Below are 21,683 nucleotides of genomic sequence, written 5' to 3'. Positions count from 1 at the left end.
GTTTAAATATTGTGCTAACAAATACCATACACCTGTTGAGACACATACATAAAATGCCAGAAAAAAAACACTATGCAAATAGATAGATAGATAGATAGATAGATAGATAGATAGATAGATAGATAGATAGATAGATAGATCAAACTTTGCTTTAAAGTATATTTTAAGGTAAGTTTAACATCCCTGAATCAAATAAATACATCAATTTATATTATCAAAACGATTTTTGTTATGGGTTAAATCATGTAGACTCTTTACAGTGGAAATGAAGCAGTCAGTCAAGTTCACATTATTTAGGAAAATAACTTCCATTTTAATTTAAAAAAAAAGAAAAGATATATATATATATATATATATATATATATATAATTTTTATTTTTTATTAAATATATAAATATATATGGGCGTTTCTTCGACTAGGGGCACTTTTAGCCTTGTGAAGTTGAATAAAAAAAACTTGTTCAAAGGTCACGTAACACAGTCTCATAAGTTTAAATAATTTGTCTAGTTTTAAGGTCTGTAAGAGGACAAACTTAGATTACAAGAGAAGTTGTTAATATTTTACATTTTTCCGACCTGCAATGAACAAATGTCATTTCCACCACAGCTCATTATACAGCTGTTATTTAAATATAGAATAACTTATGCCACTCAAGAATTGTCTAAGATCAGTTTTGTAACTAGTTTTACAAGTTTTTCCACAATGTAAAATAATTATACATTTGTCAATGAGATAAATTAACTGCCCTAAGGACCAAATGCTGAACTGTACACCTCACACTCTGAAATTTAATATTGGTTTGGGTAAGAGCTTATTAGAAAATAAATAACTTGAATTTTTATATTAAGTAGAGCATGATCTCATTAATTGTGGCTCCATTTTTAATGTGTGGTGAGAACTTTTAAAATATTTTAAAAAAATGTGTGGTGATGGAAATGACAGGGTGGTGGTGGAAAAGACAATGAATTAACGTGAATGTAGAGAAACAGCAGAGATATTTATTAGAAAAAGTCTTAAACTCATCACACTCATTAAACTCAATTCACAAAGTCATTAAACATATAAATATAAATATGGCTTAAAACACTTCAATATTTAAACTGACAAGGCTTAAAACACGTGAGAATGATAAACTTTGAGGAAGCAGCACTGGCCCGATCGTTCATATAGGTATTTGGGTAAAGTTGGTTTTATATTGGCACATTCACAACATTCACACATTTCTGCGTTCAATAACTTTCTAATTATATGTGCAATAAAGTTATTTTTTGCGAATTCTAATTAGTGACATCATTGTCAACCTATCACATTTTTTTCACAATCGATCAAAATGAGCAAGTATTGTTTTAATGTCATATTTACTTGCGAATGTCCGCTGAATGTCCAGTTAACAAAGTAATTGAATGCAGAAGTCTGAATGTGCGAATATAAAACCAACTTTACCCAAGTCAGATAGGTGATTAGTTAAACACTATGGCCTGTTAACAGCAGGAAAGCTAATTATTCGCAGGTGAACTAAAATATGATACATACAACTGGTGAACCAGTCAATGTAATGCATATGTCTGAATGGTCTGAATAACTGTATGAAGCGTTGTTTGTTTACATCAAGTTGCACCTCGCATTATGAAAACAATGTTTGGGATACCACGATAAAACTTAGCATATAGCCAGTTTGATGTTGAATATTCATCCAAACTATGGTGAAAACCAAATTATTTGTGTGTTAAAATAACATTCGTGTGTTCAAAATGTAAAGAAATGCTTATATTACTATACTGGCCATCGGAGCGAACCAACCCCGTGACGTTACAAGCTGTGGTACTGCAAGATGGCGGCGCCCTTGCTCCTTTTTTCATTAAAATGGTTACATTAATCATGTGTGTTATATATTTTTTAATCAAAGTGGAAATCACTTTACTAAATAATGTAAACTTCACTGACTGCTTCACTTTCACTTTAAGGCAGGGGTGTCAAACTCAGTTCCTGGAGGGCCACAGCCCTGCACAGTTTAGATTCAACCATAACTAAACACATCTGATTCAACTAATCAAGTCATTTAAGGCGATTCGTCTTCTATTATGAACGCGATATTGCCTAGCTTGTCAGTGAACTATGGCTCTGTGTATTAACTGCCGCAGTTAATCATCTGAAAGCAGGTGATGGCGATTTACTGCTAATCACGAAACCGGCTTTACTGACGAGATGCGCATGACAATCGCATGCGATTAATACCACAGCCCTATTAAAAAGTATATCCAAAAGCCAAACATTGATCCAAGCTCATGAACTTGTGTTCAGCATTGTGGTCAGAGAGTAGTACTTGAAGAATTTTTAGATGAGCTTGTCACAGAGTTGCGGGTCCAAGCTGTCCTCCCATGCAGCTCTCTGAAGGGAGTTGCTCCAGCATTATGGGAGTAGATCTCCTTATGCTCACTGATCCTAGGCAACATGTTGCTTTTCTCAATATTTGTGCCTCACAAATATCTCAGTATTCTGGAATTTAAAGCCATGACTTTTTCACATGGCCAAAATATTAAATGAATATGACTCAAATGTGTCTGATTAATGGAATTTGCTAAGGCTATTACATTTGCTAAGACTTAATGATTTGTAATGTTTTGTTTAGAGTTTTGCATTACATTCTCCAGAACTGAACTCTGTAACTCTAAAAGTCTCTCTTGATCAAGCTCAGCTCATCTCAATTTTACAAAAGAAGGAGAAATCTATGGCTGAAATGCCTTCTTACTGAACTATATAGAAATGATAGAATTATAGAAAATGAAATGAGTCATTTTAAAAATGAAATGAAAACCGTCAGTAGGTGGCAGCTAGTCAGTCTTAATGACAGAGTCATTGAATCAGTCTCTCAACCGATTTTTTCAAAATGATCTGATTAATTCAGGAAAGAAGCATTTTTATGAATGGGTCACTCTCAACCTAATCAACTCGGATTTGGAATCATGCTGATATTCAGGAAAAACAGCTCATGTGATAATGCTTTAAATAACAACATCATAAGCTATAAATATAAACTTATAGACCTTATGTCAGAGAAACAAGTGTGCAGCCATCTTGAGTTTTTGCGGTAGCTCTACTACAGCGTCACTATTGAAGAGTAATAAGCTGGTGAAGTGGATTTACTTATTGATGCGTTAACAAAGGTTATTATGTTCATTGTAATGTTCGAAGCCTTCACTGTTGAAATACAAACAGAAGACAACAAGCGCAGGGTTAATAGGGGGGGCGTGGCTACTTAAGGTCTATTAAGGGTTGTTCTTTAGACCCTATGTTTATTAATTTTGGTGGAATGTTGTGCAAGTCCCTGTTAACTTCTGATCCTGCAGCTTAACTCCCCATTTCGAGGAACATCACTCACATTTTCTTCATAAAGTGCTCCATGTTATTTTTAATGTAACAGACTGTGTTGCTATTTTTTAAATTGAATGTGCAAGCCTTCTGATATTAGCCACTTTGTTATCTTAGCGATGCAAAAACAGTCTGTTATGCTGTTTAATATTACAATTTGCCATCATCTTAATTTAATTTATTAGCATAATAAACATTTGTCGCATTTTACCATTTACCGCACTTTGTAATTCTTCTCATTATTTATGGAAGTCTTGCACATTCACAGGAAATAGCCTAACTTACTTCCACATTGAAAAATAAGGTGGAGAGTTTGGTTTGAATATACACATACTAAAACATACTTGGCTCTTTACGTTCAGGATATTTCTTGCAGATCGTTCTTATTGGTGGGTGGCACCATTCCTGTGAAAGCCTGTGTTTGTTGAAGTTATTGTTACCAGCATAAGCTCACTAAGGGTGTACTAAGGAGATCGGGGTGGGAATGATATGATGATATCATCTGATTGTATCAATTCCAGAAACACACTTTTCACGGAACATTACAGCACAGCTACATCTATTTAGCAATCATGCTTTGACAGGGAGTGCCAAAACATTTAAAAACAACATAAAATATGTATACTAGTTCACCATTTTGCAATGTATGACCTGTTTGATAATGTTGACTTGCATTGTAATGAAGTCAGTGCTTTTTAGTGCTCAGTGCAACAACTTCTTACTGAGGTTACTTTATAGTGTAGGTTCACTGGATTTTTAGGCTGCTTTATCATCTACCAGGCAAAGGCCTAAGTCTAATCACTGAGGAAGTCAAAAGCATATTGTATCTTTTTACGTTTGTAGCACAAAAGGTTTCTAGATGAGTTACATGGTGAGCTTAGGGGAGATGCTGTATCTCAGGTTCACCATTTATTTGATCAAAAATACAATAAAGCAGTAATATTGTGAAATATTATTGCAACTTAAAATAGCTGTTTTCTATGCCTGTAATGGAAACCAGAAGCCATTATTCCAGTCTTCAGTGTCACATGATTGTAAGGAGTCCACTGAAGGCGAGCATAAGTGAAGAACCCAAGTGCAGTTTATTCACAAATGTGAAATCCAAGATACAAACAAAATCCAAACAAAGACGTACTTGACCAGAGACAGACTTGGCATGGTATGAACGGCCTAGACTCACCAATAGCAGGTTACAACATTAATACACGACAAGGAACAAAGGCGATGACATGGCTACTTATAACAAACAATGAGGGTCACATGACATGAACAAACCAATGGGAGACAAGACACATGACTAAAGCAACCAATGAGAACACGACACAATGTACAAGGGAACCAATAGCATGAAGACATGAGGGAAAGGGAAGCATGAAACAACCAGGAACCGTGACTAAACTTCAAAATAAATGAAACAGAACCCAAAACAGACCTTACAATGATCCTTCAGAAATCATTCTAATATGCTGATTTGATGCTTAGCAAACATTTCTTATTTTCATAGATGTTGAAAATGGTTGTGTTGCTCAATAGTTTTGTGGAAACCATAACACTTTTTTTTTATTCTTTGATGAATAAGAACAGCATTTGTTTGGTAAAAGATATATTGTTTGTAACATTATAAATGACTTTACTGTCACTTTTGGTAAATTTAATGTATCCGTGCTGAATAAAAGTAATTACTTTCTATTAAAAAAAAAGGTTACAAACGTAGGTAATATTGTTTTATCATTGAAAAGACACTGATTCAGTCTGAGAGATGCACACAAAACACACAAAAACAGAGTTTGAGGTTAATAAGTAGAGAAAAACAGGTGCAGATACACGCTACTTCCTTTGAGTCTCCAGGACGTATCTGTCACGGGTTGCTGGAGCAGGGAGCTCAAAGGAGTGGGAAGGAGGCAGATCTCAAACAAATAAAGTCTTTAATAAATCCACATGGGAAAAAAATCAAGAAATACAACCACATAAAACAACATGAGACAGGACAAAGAAACAGGGGAAAGGCAGGGCTATAAATGCTAACCAAACGAGGGACTAAAGGGATAATTAACAAACACAGGTGGAAACTAATGAACTATAACGAGGATTAACTAATGAGCACAGGAACTACCAAATAAGGGCAAACAGGAACTCAAACACGTGACAGTTCGCCCCCCTCCCGGAAGGCGCGTCCCAAGCCCGTAATAGTTCCATCGGGCCTTTCCGGAGGCCACAGTGGATTAGGGCAGTCGGGCGGCCACGGTGGATCCTCCACCATAGCCACGGGCATATAGCCCCCCTCCAGGAATTCTGGGGGGCGCTCTGGAGGGCATTCTGGAGGAGCGGGCACTGGAGGGCGCACTGGAGTGAGGATAGGTGCCGAGAACTCCGGGGGTAGCACCATATCCAGGAGCTCTGGGGCCGGAGCCGACACTGGAGCGAGCTCTGGGGCTGGAGCCCACACTGGAGGGCTAGAGTGAGCCGCGGACGGCAGGCTTGACTTCCCCGCGGATGGCGTTTCTGAATTGAGGACGAGGGTAGAGCTTTGGATAACTCTGGGATATTTGGGGCAGGGCAGGCGGTCCGAGCCATTAGTGCAGTATGTGGAGGTTCTCGGCATGAGGTGATCTGGGGAGTCGCGGCGTGTTCCAGCGGGGGCTGGATGACAAGACAGAACCATTAAGGAAAAGGATGAGATAAATTAGCTTGATCAGGGGAAAATCACCGACGGGAGGATCGCAATGTATCATCTCGTCATCCAACCCCAGCTGGAAGCACGCACCTAGAGCGGTGTTGGTTAGAGAGCTCGAGAAAACCCTCCACATATCGCTCCAACCTCTGACCACCCTGCCGCAAACCCCACAACACGTGCTCAGGTGCAGTCATCTTTAGGTCCTGTCTTCTGTCACAGGTTGCTGGAGCAGGGAGCTCAAAGGAGGCAAATAAACAAATAAAGTCTTTAATAAATCCACATGGGAAAATCAAGAAATACAACCACATAAAACAACATGACACAGGACAAAGAAACAGGGGAAAGGCAGGGCTATAAATGCTAACCAAACGAGGGACTAAAGGGATAATTAACAAACACAGGTGGAAGCTAATGAACTATAACGAGGATTAACTAATGAGCAAAGCAACTACCAAATAAGGGCAAACAGGAACTCAAAACACGTGACAGAATCACAGCTGCACATTGTGTTGATCCATCCCAAAGTGCTAGTTCTTCAACACTTTTATCATAAAGAGCTGAGTAAGAAGTTGGCAATGTTACACACATAAACACACTGACTCAAACATCTGGACATCTGTGGACTCTCTCACACACACTGTGTGCAGGATAAGATAAAAAATAGCAGTAAAATGAATCATACGGTGCACAAAACTATAGCTTAATGCAGATGTGTTTGACGTGCTGTTTTGCATGGCCATGGCGTGTTTCAGTGCTGTAACTGAGTACATATTCCCTGCAACCGTTCATCAGGCTGTTCACTATTCCTTCCCACTTCATGATGTGAGAGTATCAAGCTGGGCTCATGTCAGATAGAGAGCAGTGTTCCGGGAAAGCTAGCCTACCTCCTCCCAGAGTTTCCTGAAACAATCCCCAGGACAAGTGAGTCACACTTTCACATCAGAGAGCATATATTTCACTCAAGCAACTTTTAATTATGGCACATCGTTTGCTTTTGTTATGTTTTAGTACTAAAATTAATCAATTTCAAGTCAAACAAGGACAGAAGTGAAAAAAAATAAAAAATAAATAAAAATAATAATAATATATATATATATATATACAGTGAGGAAAATAAGTATTTGAACACCCTGCTATTTTGCAAGTTCTCCCACTTAGAAATCATGGAGGGTCTGAAATTGTCATCGTAGGTGCATGTCCACTGTGAGAGACATAATCTAAAAAAAATCCAGAAATCACAATGTATGATTTTTAACTATTTATTTGTATGATACAGCTGCAAATAAGTATTTGAACACCTGTCTATCAGCTAGAATTCTGACCCTCAAAGACCTGTTAGTCTGCCTTTAAAATGTCCACCTCCACTCCATTTATTATCCTAAATTAGATGCACCTGTTTGAGGTCGTTAGCTGCATAAAGACACCTGTCCACCCCATACAATCAGTAAGAATCCAACTACTAACATGGCCAAGACCAAAGAGCTGTCCAAAGACACTAGAGACAAAATTGTACACCTCCACAAGGCTGGAAAGGGCTACGGGAAATTGCCAAGCAGCTTGGTGAAAAAAGGTCCACTGTTGGAGCAATCATTAGAAAATGGAAGAAGCTAAACATGACTGTCAATCTCCCTCGGACTGGGGCTCCATGCAAGATCTCACCTCGTGGGGTCTCAATGATCCTAAGAAAGGTGAGAAATCAGCCCAGAACTACGGGAGGAGCTGGTCAATGACCTGAAAAGAGCTGGGACCACCGTTTCCAAGGTTACTGTTGGTAATACACTAAGGCGTCATGGTTTGAAATCATGCATGGCACGGAAGGTTCCCCTGCTTAAACCAGCACATGTCCAGGCCCGACTTAAGTTTGCCAATGACCATTTGGATGATCCAGAGGAGTCATGGGAGAAAGTCATGTGGTCAGATGAGACCAAAATAGAACTTTTGGTCATAATTCCACTAAACGTGTTTGGAGGAAGAAGAATGATGAGTACCATCCAAGAACACCATCCCTACTGTGAAGCATGGGGTGGTAGCATCATCTTTGGGGTGTTTTTCTGCACATGGGACAGGCGACTGCACTGTATTAAGGAGAGGATGACCGGGGCCATGTATTGCGAGATTTTGGGGAACAACCTCCTTCCCTCAGTTAGAGCATTGAAGATGGGTCGAGGCTGGGTCTTCCAACATGACAATGACCCGAAGCACACAGCCAGGATAACCAAGGAGTGGCTCTGTAAGAAGCATATCAAGGTTCTGGCGTGGCCTAGCCAGTCTCAGACCTAAACCCAATAGAGAATCTTTGGAGGAGCTCAAACTCCGTGTTTCTCAGCGACAGGCCAGAAACCTGACTGATCTAGAGAAGATCTGTGTGGAGGTGGGCCAAAATCCCTCCTGCAGTGTGTGCAAACCTGGTGAAAAACTACAGGAAGCGTTTGACCTCTGTAATTGCAAACAAAGGCTACTGTACCAAATATTAACATTGATTTTCTCAGGTGTTCAAATACTTATTTGCAGCTGTATCATACAAATAAATAGTTAAAAATCATACATTGTGATTTCTGGATTTTTTTTTTAGATTATGTCTCTCACAGTGGACATGCACCTACGATGACAATTTCAGACCCCTCCATGATTTCTAAGTGGGAGAACTTGCAAAATAGCAGGGTGTTCAAATACTTATTTTCCTCACTGTGTATATATATATATATATATACTGTATATATATATACACTGTATATGTATATATTTATTTTTAGAAATGCCTTTCATAAAACATACTGATTTACTATATAATTAATTTCATTCAATTAATGTGGGCTAGAGCTTTCAAGCTTTGACCACCAAACTCTAACTGACCAGACTTACAGAATTTCTGTTTCAAACTTGCACGAAAATGTGGAAAACAAGCTCATGCGAAATTCATTCCTAACTAATTTCCAAAGTTCAAATTTAGTTAACTCTCTGTGAAGACCATTAGTAGACTGATACGATTATAAAATAATGCAAACTTTAAATTGGCAGTAGAGTAGGCTATATTTTTACATTTTGGATGTACAATAATGAATTATTAAAAAAAAAAAAAAGACAATGCTGAGTATGGTGACATATTACAACCACAGTGTCCGTAGAAATATTCAAGTGCAAATTGTGACCGGGCTTAATAACTATTATACAACAATATATTTAGGCTGTTTATCAGTAGCTAGTCTAGTTTTATGCTAAAACATTCTAGTCATGTGCTAAAATGTAGTAGCAATGCATTAGCAACAGGCTAAAACATGCAATGTGGAAAAATTAGAAGAAACATTATAGCAACACAATGAAACGAGGTAGCTAAAATATGCTAGAATCCTATAAAACATGCTAGCAAAACACGCTAGAAACATAATGTATGTGTGACTGTAAAACTGTTTAGAACAAACAATGGAATAAACCAGTCCTTGAAATGGAAATACCCTAACAAAAATTCCCCATGGGTTTACCATAAATAAAACCAAAAAACATAGATAAACCATGGTAACCATACATTTTTGCTACACTAACTATAGTTTAATCAAGGTAATGGTGTTAAAACTGTGATTATACAAATGGTAATAAATACGCCAAAAACAAACAAAAAAAACATGGTTACTGCCCTTTTATTATAAAACCATGGTAAATTTTTGTTAGGCTATGAAAATATTCATCCATTCGATCCTCAAACCGCTGGTTGTCTCCCGGGTCACAGGCAATGAAAAGTTAATCTGTTGAAACTGAAAATGTAATTTAAATAGTTATATTCCATATGTCTAATAGGCCTATAGCTCTGTTCCATTTCAAATTTTCCACAATGCTCAAGCCAAGATGGCAAATGGAGTAATGAAGAGAGTGATATTGAATATTGACTTTGACTCCATATTTAAAATGCACTGTTTTAACCGCTGTTTGTTTGTGGTGGATGTTATTAGCTTAGCAACATGCTAATACTTATTTCTGCTGGAACCAACTGTGAGTCAAATCTCTCGATTTTGGAACAGATTTCTTTCTTTTTTATTTTAATCACAGGACCAATACGTGAATTGCCTGTCCTCTTTTTACTACAATGCACTGGTGGTCCGATTATCCATAACCAGCTGTGTTTTATGATGCAGACCTTTGAATGAGCTGTGAGAATTAGTGATGAAGTCAAGGTTCAGCGAGATCCTGATACATCATTTATACTTTCTAAACTGAACTGTAGTAACTCCCTTAGTTGCAGTTGTTCTAAGATGACTATCACTCTTTTGTCAAGACGCTGGCACTGCTAGAGTGTTAAACAAATGATTGCGCGTATAGCCTACCTCTTTTGAGTCATAAAGAAAAATTGCACTGTGAAATGATGTGCTTTATAAAGACATGAAGAGTTGTATATTCTTCTAAAATGAGCACTTTTTATCAGGTTCCTATATTTATGTTCAGTTATTTCACTTTAATTGCATAGAAAAGGACCTATACATTGCCATTAGAGTAACATTACTGAACCTAAACATAAGCAAGTTTTAGATGAAAATTTCAGATAGCACTTAGAGGTTTTTGCATCTGAACTCTTCACATATAAAGATATTAAAGAAATAGTTCATTCCAAATCTCCCCTTTCTGAAATATTTTGCACAGTGGTTTTGGAGGATCTGATGATATAAATCGGGTGTGTTAAATAAAGGACACATCCAAAATGTGCAGTGTTGGATTCCAAGACCAAGAAGCAATGACTAAGCAGATGCCTGTATCCCAGGCGTCTTACAATACAAATGAGGAAAAACACAAGCAATGTATCATACAGGAGCTAAACAATATTAGCTTTTTATTCCCGTAATACCAAATTTTACAACTATGAGGCATCTGTTCTGCGTATTAAAACCTGGCATTGCTTGAGCAGAAGACGTTCAACAGCAAATGCCTTTTGAGACACCAGGTGAGGATGAGTAAATAATGATAGAATTCTGTTTTGAACAAATAACATAACCCTTGTGAAAAAGACGTGCACTTAATTGTATGAAATGTATACTTACTGCAGGGTTGCCAGGTTTTCACAACAAAACCCGCCCAACTGCTACTCAAAACTAGCCCGAAACTAGCCCAATCGCATTTCGAGGGGTATCCCCCGGTAAAAATCGCTTTCAGGAGGGTAAAATACGCGTTTTCTGGTGGGGTTCCCTGGTAAAATTCGCATTTTAGGGGCTAAACATCATGTTTTTAGGGTCGCTTCAACCCGCGGACATTAAAAAGTAGCCCAATTCCGCGGGAAAACCGCGGACTTGGCAGCGCTGATTTATGGCATTCTTCTAATCCTATAAGTATATACATAAAAAAAAAAAACTGTACTTGCAAATAATATATTATTGAAATAAAAAGCCACTTAAGTGTACTTAAGCAGACACTTTTATGAGAGTTTCTGAACACACTTAAGTACAATTTAAAAAAAGTGCACTTTCTAAAAATGTCAAATTAAAAGTATTACTTAAAAGTACATTTTAAATATATAATATTTATTTTTAACATTACATACATGTTTGTCATTCAGCAGTACACTTTAAATGTTTCAAAGACAATAGAAGTAATTATGAAATTATATATAAAATGTAATTAATTCATATAAGTAAATTGCAAATAACGTGCAGTTAAGTTAAGTACATTGTTCACACTTAAGCATTTTAACTCTGTTGTAGCTTCATTTTTTTTTTTTTTTTTTTTTAAGTATGCTAAAGTATACTTTATTTGACAATGGAAATATTAGCCCCTTCCACAGCACATAAATCTTTTGTGTCATCACAGTGTTAGGGCTGCAGAACTGGGTTCTACCCATGTGTTGGCCCAATGAACAACCCAAAATTCAGCCAGAACCTTAGCAATAGCCAAAGCCTTCCTATGACTAATATTAAGAGGGGATTTATTCAATACAGGCACACATGAGCTCTTTTGCCAGCATTTATGTAATAGTATTAATCTAAGAAACTTCCACCATTTATCAGTTACATAGTCAAACCCACTCTTTTAATTTCACAATGAACTCGGATCGGAAAAATGGATTTACCTCGGCAAAAACACGCTGAAAGATGAACAAAATAATCATATAAGAAAGTCCTTTATAATGTATAGCGGTGATACATTTCTAATGTAGTGTTTCCTATTTCTATGTGACATGCAAAGCATTTTCTGTAGTTAACAAGAAACAATATGGTAATAGGAGCAAACCAGCAGAGGGCACTATATGAACATCACAAGAAGGCTGCACAAACCTGAAGATCAGGAGCTGTTTTCACAAAGATTTTTATTTATTTTATTTTTTTCACTCGTAGTTCTCAAAAGGGTTCCTAGCTAGGAGTTTTTGCTTAAAACTTGTTCACAAAACTAATAAGAGTACGTTTTCTCTTAGTTTTAGTAACAAAATCTTAAGTTAGAAGGATGCAAGCATGCTCTTTTGTTCTATCTGCAATTTAATGTTATTGCTATTTGGATGTTTAATGACAAATTATTGAATTAAGTGGGGGTTGATCAATAAATACAGATTTAAATATACCCCCACACCACCCCACACAATTTTATGGCCAAACAGTTCTAATTTTGACTAATCAGTCTACAAAATGTTCTCCCAAAAAGTTTGAGGATCATCAAGGTATGTTTTTCATCATCAGATTCAGACGAGCTTCAGTGTTTTTGTGGGTTAGCAGTGTTATTTTCCTCATCACTCTTCCATGGATGTCATTTTTGGCCAGTATCTTTTGGATTGTGGATGCAAGAGAGGCTGCAGTTACTGCGATGCTGTCTTTGGGTCTTTTGTGACTTCCTGGATGAGCCGTCAATGTGCTTTTGGAGATATTTAAGAAGGTCGGCCAATCTGTGAAGGTTCACTACTATGTGCTGTTTTTTTTTTTTTTTTTCTCCATTTGGAGATAATGCCTCTCGCTGTGGTTCTTTGTTAAGTCCAAGAACCTTTGAAATAGCTTTGTAACCCAATCCAGACTGATATGATTTAATCTCCTTCCTCATAATTTCTGGAATTTTACACAGACCCAGTTGGTTTTAGACAACTTATTATTATTATTATTTTTTGCTTCAGTAAATAACATTTTAAACTGCATTAGGCTGCCTTTTGTTTTATGTTAGATTTAGTTTTAATTTCTGAAACAGTTTGGTATAAAATAGCCTATCCATAAAACAAAGGATGGGGCAAAAACTTTTTCACAGCTCTATAAATACATACTTATAAGGCTACCCCTATTTTCAACATACCTTGTTGTGATGTTGAACTTCAATGAAGTCAATAAAGAAATAGTCTTTAAATAAAGGCTCTTAATTGTCACATTTGCAAATTTTAGGCGAAATTTTGTGGGCAAAAACTGTCTATTCACCATTGTGTAACAATGTATGAAGCACAGCTCACACAGAAGCCACTTTCAAACCAAACAGCTTTCTGATGGAGCTTATGCGATATTTGTATAGTGAATTGTTCAACCCTTGTGCAAAACTCCCAATCACACAAATTCCTATTGAAATTAATGGAATTTGCCTACAAAAATTTGCAGGGCAATGGTATATGCATGCTGTGACATGCTGTTTGAGTCTCAGTCCAAGGCCATATTTTTCTTTTATAATGGACTCAACCTACTCAAGTCTTGGTATGGACTTGGATTCGAACGAGTGGGTTTTTGAGTACAGCACTGGTTTAATACTTCAGTAACAACTAGAGGTGTTTATAATGAGTAAATATTACCCAAGTAATCGCAGTTCTATATCAAGAATCTGACTATATACCTACATGGTTATTTAATTAATGTCATGAATTTTTTCTGCTTATTGAAAGTGTAATTGCAGTAGCAAATAACAGATCAGCCAACGGAGAATGCATCTTAATATATAGTATGTATCGCAAATGTCAAAGTGTTCCTTATGAATACAGATTTATGCACAAGGCTCACATTAGAGTATTTGTTGTAGCCTGTATTGTATTTGAATCACTCTATTTCCTGTATAATTACATGCATACACTACCAGTCAAAATTTTGCAAACAATATTTCATGTTTTTAAAAGAAATCTCTTATGCTTACCAAGTCTACATTTGGTTTTATGATCAGAAATATGGTAACACTTTACAATTATGCCCCATTAGTTAACGCATTAACTAAAATTAACAATGAGCATATTTATTGTATTTATTAATCTTTAAAATAATAAAAGCCATTGCAGTCTTCAGTGTAACATGATCATTCAGACTTCATAAAAAAAATCAAAATCATAAATAATACTCTTATTCAGCAACGACACAATTAAATTGTTCAAGTGTCAGTAAAGACATTTGCAATGTTAGAAAAGATTTATATTTGAAATAAAAGCTGTTTTGTAAACTTTCTATTATTAAAATAATCCTGAAAAAATGTATCACACTTACTTGATCACACTGATGATAGTACATTATTAATACTCGAGCACAAATAATAATTCATAATAATTTCACATCAAATCACCATATTAGAATGATTTATGAAGGATCAAATTCAGCTTTTCCATTACAGAAATAATTTAGATTTGAAAATACATTACAATAGAAAACAAATATTTCACAATATTGCTGTTTTTACCGTATTTTTGACCAGCCTCGGTGAGCATAAGAGACTTCTTAAAAAAAAAAAGAAAAAAGTTTTGACCGGTATTGTATGTCTGCAGTTTAGGCTCATCCATCTTCAAAATTTTAGCACATTGCTTTTCCTGTGCAAACTGACGATAGACATGACAGAAAATAATGTCTGAAAATAATAAATCTTATAACCTAAACCACATCCTAAATGAAAATTTCCTGCATTTTTACATTTATTTTTTTATTTTACTTTATTTACTTTATTTTTAGATGTTTTTACAAATAAAGACATCCACAAAAGGTGGTTTTGTCAGATTTGGCTGACTTCTGGGTACAAATTTGTCCCCGAAATGGTTAAGTAGGCACACACACACACACACACACACTCACACACACACACACACACTTAGTAACTTTAATACTTCTTTTGTATGTATATAAAGCTAATTCTAACTAACCCTGAGTCAAACCACGACTCTAAAAGAAAAGCAAAAACATTATTTTGATTAATTTCAAAAATTTATAATTTTTTTCCAGCCAACAACTACATACATTACACATGAAAAAACATGTTGCAGTGTCTGAATCCACAATAAAACAACATACAGTATTTATCATTGGGGTCACTGACTCTGTTTGCATTCACACTAATACTAACATATGGACCCTTTTCACATATTTGTGTTACCATTTGCTTCAGTAGCAAAAGAGCATTTCTATAACTTCACAAAACAGGATAAAAATATAGAGAGACTGATTACAGCAGTCAGTAGAGAGAAATACTGTATGTCAAATTGACCTCTTCCTTATGTGCAATTACACTGACATTGGCAAGGTAACATAAAACAAAGTAGTAGTGTTATGTACATTTTGCACAAAAGTACATTGTAATTTAAAGAGAGAGAGAGAGAATATATATATATATATATATATATATATAAAAACAATAATAATAATAATTTAAAAAATAACTTGGCTAGATTTTCAATCTTATAAAATACAAGTCTGTGAAAAGGGTCCATTCAACAGTGTTTAGTGGATGCCTGTGCTTTGTTGGTAACACTTTAGGTTCAATTAATTAACATTATGTAATGCATTAGGTGTCATGAACTAACAATAAACAATACTCACAGTGTTAATGTTCTTCTACATATACTAATATATTTGTTATATGCTGAAAACATTTCAAGTACAAACATTCATTGAATTAACATTATTAAAAAAAAGTTTGTATATTAATACAAATATTAATTGTCATAATTGTGGAACATTACTATTCATCTTAAGTTCACGATAGCCCACATAATTAATTAACTAGGGCTGCCCCCTAATAGTCGACTAATCGCTAGTCGACCAGAAGAGGCTTGGTCGACTGAAATTTTATTAGTTGCCGAAAAATAACAAAATTCACACTGGCGAAGTCACGCAGATCGTTAACGGCTGGTCTATGTGGTAGTATATCAGGCAGGACATCCAATCGCTCGCCTATCATTCATTGACCTTAAATATGGCTTATCATCTAAAATATGTAAGTAGCAGCAACTTTACATGGCCACTCAATCTAATGTTAACCTAGAAATATGTGCGCTATTGAAGTGTCTGTGCGTGTAAGTGTGGAAGCTGAACAGTAGCTCACTGCAGGACAGATGGAGGCGCCGGTGCGCTCACTTGCTCATAAAATACTCTCTCATTTTTGCTCATTCAGATAAGAGTAATACATCTTTTGAGTCTGTAAAGACTCTACGTTTTTTGTGTGCACTCACAATATTAACAAAACATTGCGCTTTTGTAAAATAATGAAAACAATCAGGATGCGCTTTCTGCCGTCTCGGTCTCTGTGAACTTGAGCACAAAACTCTGTGTATATCTTTGCCTTACATTAAAAATATATCTATAGAGAGTGAAATGTCTACTTTCAAATAAACCAATTCAAATGGAAGACTAATATTCTCAGATTATGTAATCCGTATGAAACATGCATACAGGCACATCCACTACTGCGGAGATGACGAGTCAGTGTGGCTGACTTAATCTCTTAAACCGAAAACAAAAAAGCACTAGTTTATCAGTGAATTATTCAAATGTTAATGCAGTCTCCTTACTGTTTTTTACTAACACATTCATAATCATTACTTCTGCCGGTGCGCTGTGGCAAGCTTTATGTGGTGTGCTTGAGTGCTTATTAGGCTATGTAGGCTATTAAAGGCTCATTATAATGATTTAAATGGTTTATTAATAAACGTGCGATTAGTCGACTAATGCTTAAAATTAACGACCACTAGTCGACCAGAAAAATCGTTAGTCGAGGGCAGCTCTAGAATTAACTAATGTTAACAAATTGAACCTTTTTGTAAAGTCTAAGTTAACAAATGTCTGGAGTGTTTTTTTTTTGTTTTTTTATATATATGTAGAAATACAGAGTCATACGTTCACATGCATCTGACAAACAGAAGTGCCACTAAATAGAGTCTTGCTCCCAAAAGAGAACTGCCTCATGGTGAATCAGAAACAGACCATAAAGAGTGGCGGTGTGTTTTACACTGAAATATAACAACACAAAAGTCATTCTCTCTACAGCAATACAAAACATATCAGTAGAAGCTTGTTGTGGTCAAACACAAAGACCAATTCAATTTATACATAAATCATTCCAAAAAAAGAAAAAGATAACGAAATTCAGTTACCAATGAAAAACAAGACAACCAAGGCCCAATGGCATCTAAAGGAATATGTTACTGTAGGACAAAAGTCTAACTGTACCCCAAAAAATGATGTAAAAGCACCAGATTAATTCAAATGAAACAAACCAGAATTTATGTGTTCAAGGATTTCAGTGGCCTTATTGGTATCAGCAATATGTAGCATATAATTTGTTTTATCAGTATCAGTTTGATTAGGTCAATACTGGAAACTACTGTTTTAATATTAAGTTATTTTTATTATATATCTGTATTTTTAAATAAAAATAAATACTTTTTATTTAAACAATATATATTTCCAGTTTTTGACTGTACATCAAGTGTTTTGATGCCCGATTCCACTAAATTCAGTTCATGTACATGGTATTTTAGATTTAAAAACAGGAAAAAAAACCCACAATAGGTTTATAATATTAACTGTAATATCGGTTTTTGGTCGTAACAGGAAAATAATCGACTGTTGGTAACAGCAACTTTTTGGTGTCTCAATGAATTTTCTGGTTTGAACTTGTTGCAGTTTTTTAAGAGGCTTGATTGGGGAAAACTCCATATCCCATGGTGCACTGGGCCCGATTCACATTCATCCCGAGTCCCTGTCCTGCCTTTAGCGTTAACAGTTTGTTTTAATGTGTGTGTGCTATATACCAAGTACATCGTTACACCTGGGTAACATGCAGGTCTTCATCTTGTCGGATATCCGGAGGCTGTGTTACGCCGATTCTCATTTGCCATGGTGACGAGTTGTTAGCATTTACTTGAAGAAGATTTGGGGCGACTCCTGCAGCGACAGGCGCGCTCGTGGCCCCGGGCACAGGCTTTTCAGGTCTGGCCCCTCCCATGCCATGCTGAGAGCCCGAGGGTGAACGGCATTCTGGGTAATGGAGTTCGGTGGGGAGGGGTGAGCAAGGAGTTGAGAGAATCTGTTCGTTGTAGTAGAAGACGGAGGTGGGTTCAGCATGCTCCTGTGGAGATTGAGGAACGGTTACAGAACACCGCATCAGTCAGGACAGAGGAAACCGCTTTGGAAGAAAGTGAAGACGGAGGAAAAAACTCAAGAACAAGAGCAGGTGAAGCAAGAGGAACAGCAGGAAGTTTAGTACATGGGCGGCAGTCACGTCAGCGAGCAGTGGCAGTGAAAGCTACAGCAGATAAGAGGTTGGAGATCAGTCTGGGATATAGCAGGAACAGGACAGCCGCTAGTGCAGAAGAAGAGCTTGTGTTTGGGTTGTTAGTGTCTCAGTGTCACGTTTAATCTCTGGAAGGGAAAAATGAGAGGTGGAGGTCAGCTTAAAACAGCATTCAAGGAAGGCAAAGACAGAAAAAGGATTCAACATATAAAGGCAGGTTAAATAAAAAGCTCCAAGGAGACAGTTTTGATTTTTAATATTCTTAAATTCAAAACTAAAGGCCTGTCAACAAGACGTTCATTTTAATTTCCTATGTTTTTGCATTGGTCTGAACAGAAATGCAAAAACATTATATAAGAATAACAAAAAACAGACAGAATTTTTGTGACGAACATGTGTTGATGTGAGCAGGCCTTAACATTAATGAAATCCCTTGTGAAAAAGAAGCATACTTTAGAATTCTTTTAAAAAGAGCAATTATTATGGAAACAATACGCTTCAAAAGAACATGCTTAAATGCAAAATGAATTTAAGTGCATGCTATTTACAATTAAATGAATATTAATTATAGCTTAAACTTATTTTAAATGCAATTATTTGAACTTTGTACTTCTTTGATGCACTTCAGTAGGACTTAAGTACATTTTGATATGTAATTTCATAATTATGTCTGAAATATGGCTAAAGTGACAAGAATTTATGGTAAATTGAAATATACTTTTAAGCAATTTTTATTGAAACTTGTATGTCATGTTTTAAAACATTTACAATTGCACATTTGTAATGTTAAAGTTGTAAATTTATACATTTAAAATATCAATAACACATCAAATAACACGTATCATATAACATCACAGAGAAGATAATAATTAAGTTAATGAATCAAAATAAGTGTAAATAGAGGTGTTATTTCATAAATATTATATTATCTGCAAGTAAAGTTTTTTAAATATATAAATGCATATTCAATACAAGCAAGCATACTTCTTTTTCACAAGGGATAGCTCACCCAGAAATGAAAACTCTGCCATCATTTCCTCATCCTTTGTCACTCCAAACCTGTATGACTTTCTTTTATGTGGAAGTGTGTGCATATTTTAAATCAACACCACGTGGGTGAGTAAATTATGACAGATTTTTTTTGTTTTTGTTTACTATGCCTTAAATGGTGCACTAAGTCACTTTTTATTCATGTTTTGTTAGTGTTTTCATCTTCATTAGTGTCCATTATCTTTATCATTGTGTTTAAAAACTGATGTGATGTGACCTCAACATGATAGATTAAAACAACATTCCTAGTCACAAATGACTAGTCTACATTATTTCAAAGAGATTTAATTTAAATAAATAAATAAATGACTTTTAGTGCATTGTTAATACTGACATGTAGATGTAAATTTAGTAATGTCCTGTAATTGAAAAAAAAGAAAGAAAAAAAGAAAGACATTTTTTTTAAAGAAAAGCAGGTGAGGTTAAATGGATTGTAAACTGTAAGTAAATAGAAGTTAAATGTGGGCATCAAACATGATGAATACAAAATGATATGACAAATTAGATAATATGTTGAAAATAATATATAGTATATAATGAAAAAAATGTTATGTAATGTAGTAGTAACACTTTAGTTTAGGGACCAATTCTAACTATTAACTAGCATGCATATTACAAGCATATTGGCTGTTTATTAGTACATATAAAGCACGTAATGCCTTATTCTGCATGCCCATATTTGATATTTCTTTATCCTACCCCATACCTGAACTTAAAAACTACAACCCGAATTCCGGAAATGTTGGGATGTTTTTTTTTTTTATTTGAGTAAAATGAAAACTAAAAGACTTTCAAATCACATGAGCCAATATTTTATTCACAATAGAACACAGAGAACATAACAAATGTTTAAATGGAGATATTTTACACTTTTATCCACTAAATGAGCTCATTTCAAATTTGATGCCTGCTACAGGCTCATTTAAAATGGACTGTTTCAAAGTGGAAAAGTGTTCTATGGTCAGACGAGTCCAAATTTGACATTCTTGTTGGAAATCACGTACGCCATGTCCTCCGGGCTAAAGAGGAGGGAGACCTTCCAGTGTGTTATCAGCGTTCAGTTCAAAAGCCAGCATCTCTGATGGTATGGGGGTGCATAAGTGCATACAGTACGGGCAGCTTGCATGTTTTGGAAGGCACTATGAATGCTGAAAGGTATATAAAGATTTTAGGGCAACATATGCTCCCCTCCAGACGACGTCTATTTCAGGGAAGGCCTTGTGTATTTCAGCAGGACAATGCAAAACCACATAATGCAGCTATAACAGCATGGCTTCGTAGTAGAAGAGTCCAGGTGCTGAACTGGCCTGCCTGCAGTCCAGATCTTTCGCCTATAGAGAACATTGGCGCATCATTAAACGAAAAATACGCCAAAGACGACCACAAACTCTTCAGTAACTGGAAACCTATATCAGGCAAGAATGGGACCAAATTCTAACACCAAAACTCCAGAAACTCATAACCTTGATGCCCAAAAGAGGTGAAAAGAAAAGGAGATGCTACACCATGGTAAACATGCCCCCGTCCCAACTATTTTGAGAACTGTAGCAGGCATCAAATTTGAAATGTAAACATAAAATTGTAAGATTTCTCAGTTTAAACATTTATGTTATCTATGGTCTATTGTGAATAAAATATTGGCTCATGTGATTTGAAATTCTTTTAGTTTTCATTTTATTCAAATGTAAAAAATGTCCCAACATTTCCGGAATTCGGGTTGTACCTCACAAACTATTAATAAACAGCAACTTAGGAGTTTATTGATGAAAAAATTGTAGTTAATAGTGAGAATTGGTCCCCAAACTAAAATGTGACAGTAGTAATTTACGACTTTTTGGTCATTCCAGACAAATATCCAAAGACCTAAACTTACAAACAGCGAACAACAAACCACGGCCTAACAAAACAAAGAACTAAGCACAATTAGTTCTTGTTCAAAATGTATGACCTTAAGGTGGAGGGGAAAAAAAATAACATCAACTTGACAAAAGATCTGGATGGGTCAACTTTTGGCTTTCAACATACGTATTTGATACAGTGTACTTTAAGAATTACATTTATATAAAGGATCTTTATATCTTTCTATGAAAATCAGGTGGTTTATAAGAGTCCTCTTTATTATCTATAATAGTATTATTTACTTATGATTTCATGATTAGATTTTAGTTTAATTAA

At 35.7% G+C, this 21,683-nt stretch overlaps 2 protein-coding genes across 8 annotated transcripts in view; both read right to left on the bottom strand.

Moving 5' to 3' along the window:
- Positions 1-5,316: 5,316 nt before the first annotated feature.
- On the bottom strand, positions 5,317-6,959 carry LOC131551378 (uncharacterized). Its single transcript, XM_058794308.1, has 2 exons — positions 6,135-6,959; positions 5,317-6,010 (listed from the first exon to the last, which is right to left on the bottom strand). Exons 1-2 carry the CDS (start codon positions 6,175-6,177, stop codon positions 5,505-5,507), a joined length of 549 nt encoding a protein of 182 aa, XP_058650291.1. The 5' UTR covers positions 6,178-6,959; the 3' UTR covers positions 5,317-5,504.
- Positions 6,960-15,128: 8,169 nt separating this feature from the next.
- The window catches only part of plekha1b (pleckstrin homology domain containing, family A (phosphoinositide binding specific) member 1b), a 45,757-nt gene continuing 39,202 nt past the window's right edge, over positions 15,129-21,683 (bottom strand). For 2 of the 7 annotated variants that reach the window (XM_058793513.1, XM_058793514.1), the window contains exon 13: positions 15,129-18,293. In XM_058793513.1, coding sequence (XP_058649496.1) covers positions 18,083-18,293 — 211 coding nt within the window. In that variant the 3' untranslated portion in view covers positions 15,129-18,082. The other 5 variants (XM_058793515.1, XM_058793518.1, XM_058793512.1 and 2 more) reach the window with 4 other exon arrangements.

Source organism: Onychostoma macrolepis, chromosome 12 (genome assembly GCF_012432095.1).
Source record: "Onychostoma macrolepis isolate SWU-2019 chromosome 12, ASM1243209v1, whole genome shotgun sequence".
NCBI lineage: Eukaryota > Metazoa > Chordata > Actinopteri > Cypriniformes > Cyprinidae > Onychostoma > Onychostoma macrolepis.
The sequence above is the reverse complement of the archived record's forward strand: the minus strand, read 5'-3'. Positions and strand labels throughout refer to the sequence as shown.

Coding starts and splice junctions, on each gene's coding strand:
- LOC131551378 (XM_058794308.1), bottom strand. CDS start 6,177: ATGTGGAGGGTTTTCTCGAGCTCTCTAACCAACACCGCTCTAG. Junction 6,011..6,134: donor TCTAACCAACACCGCTCTAG/GTGCGTGCTTCC, acceptor CTTGTCATCCAG/CCCCCGCTGGAACACGCCGC.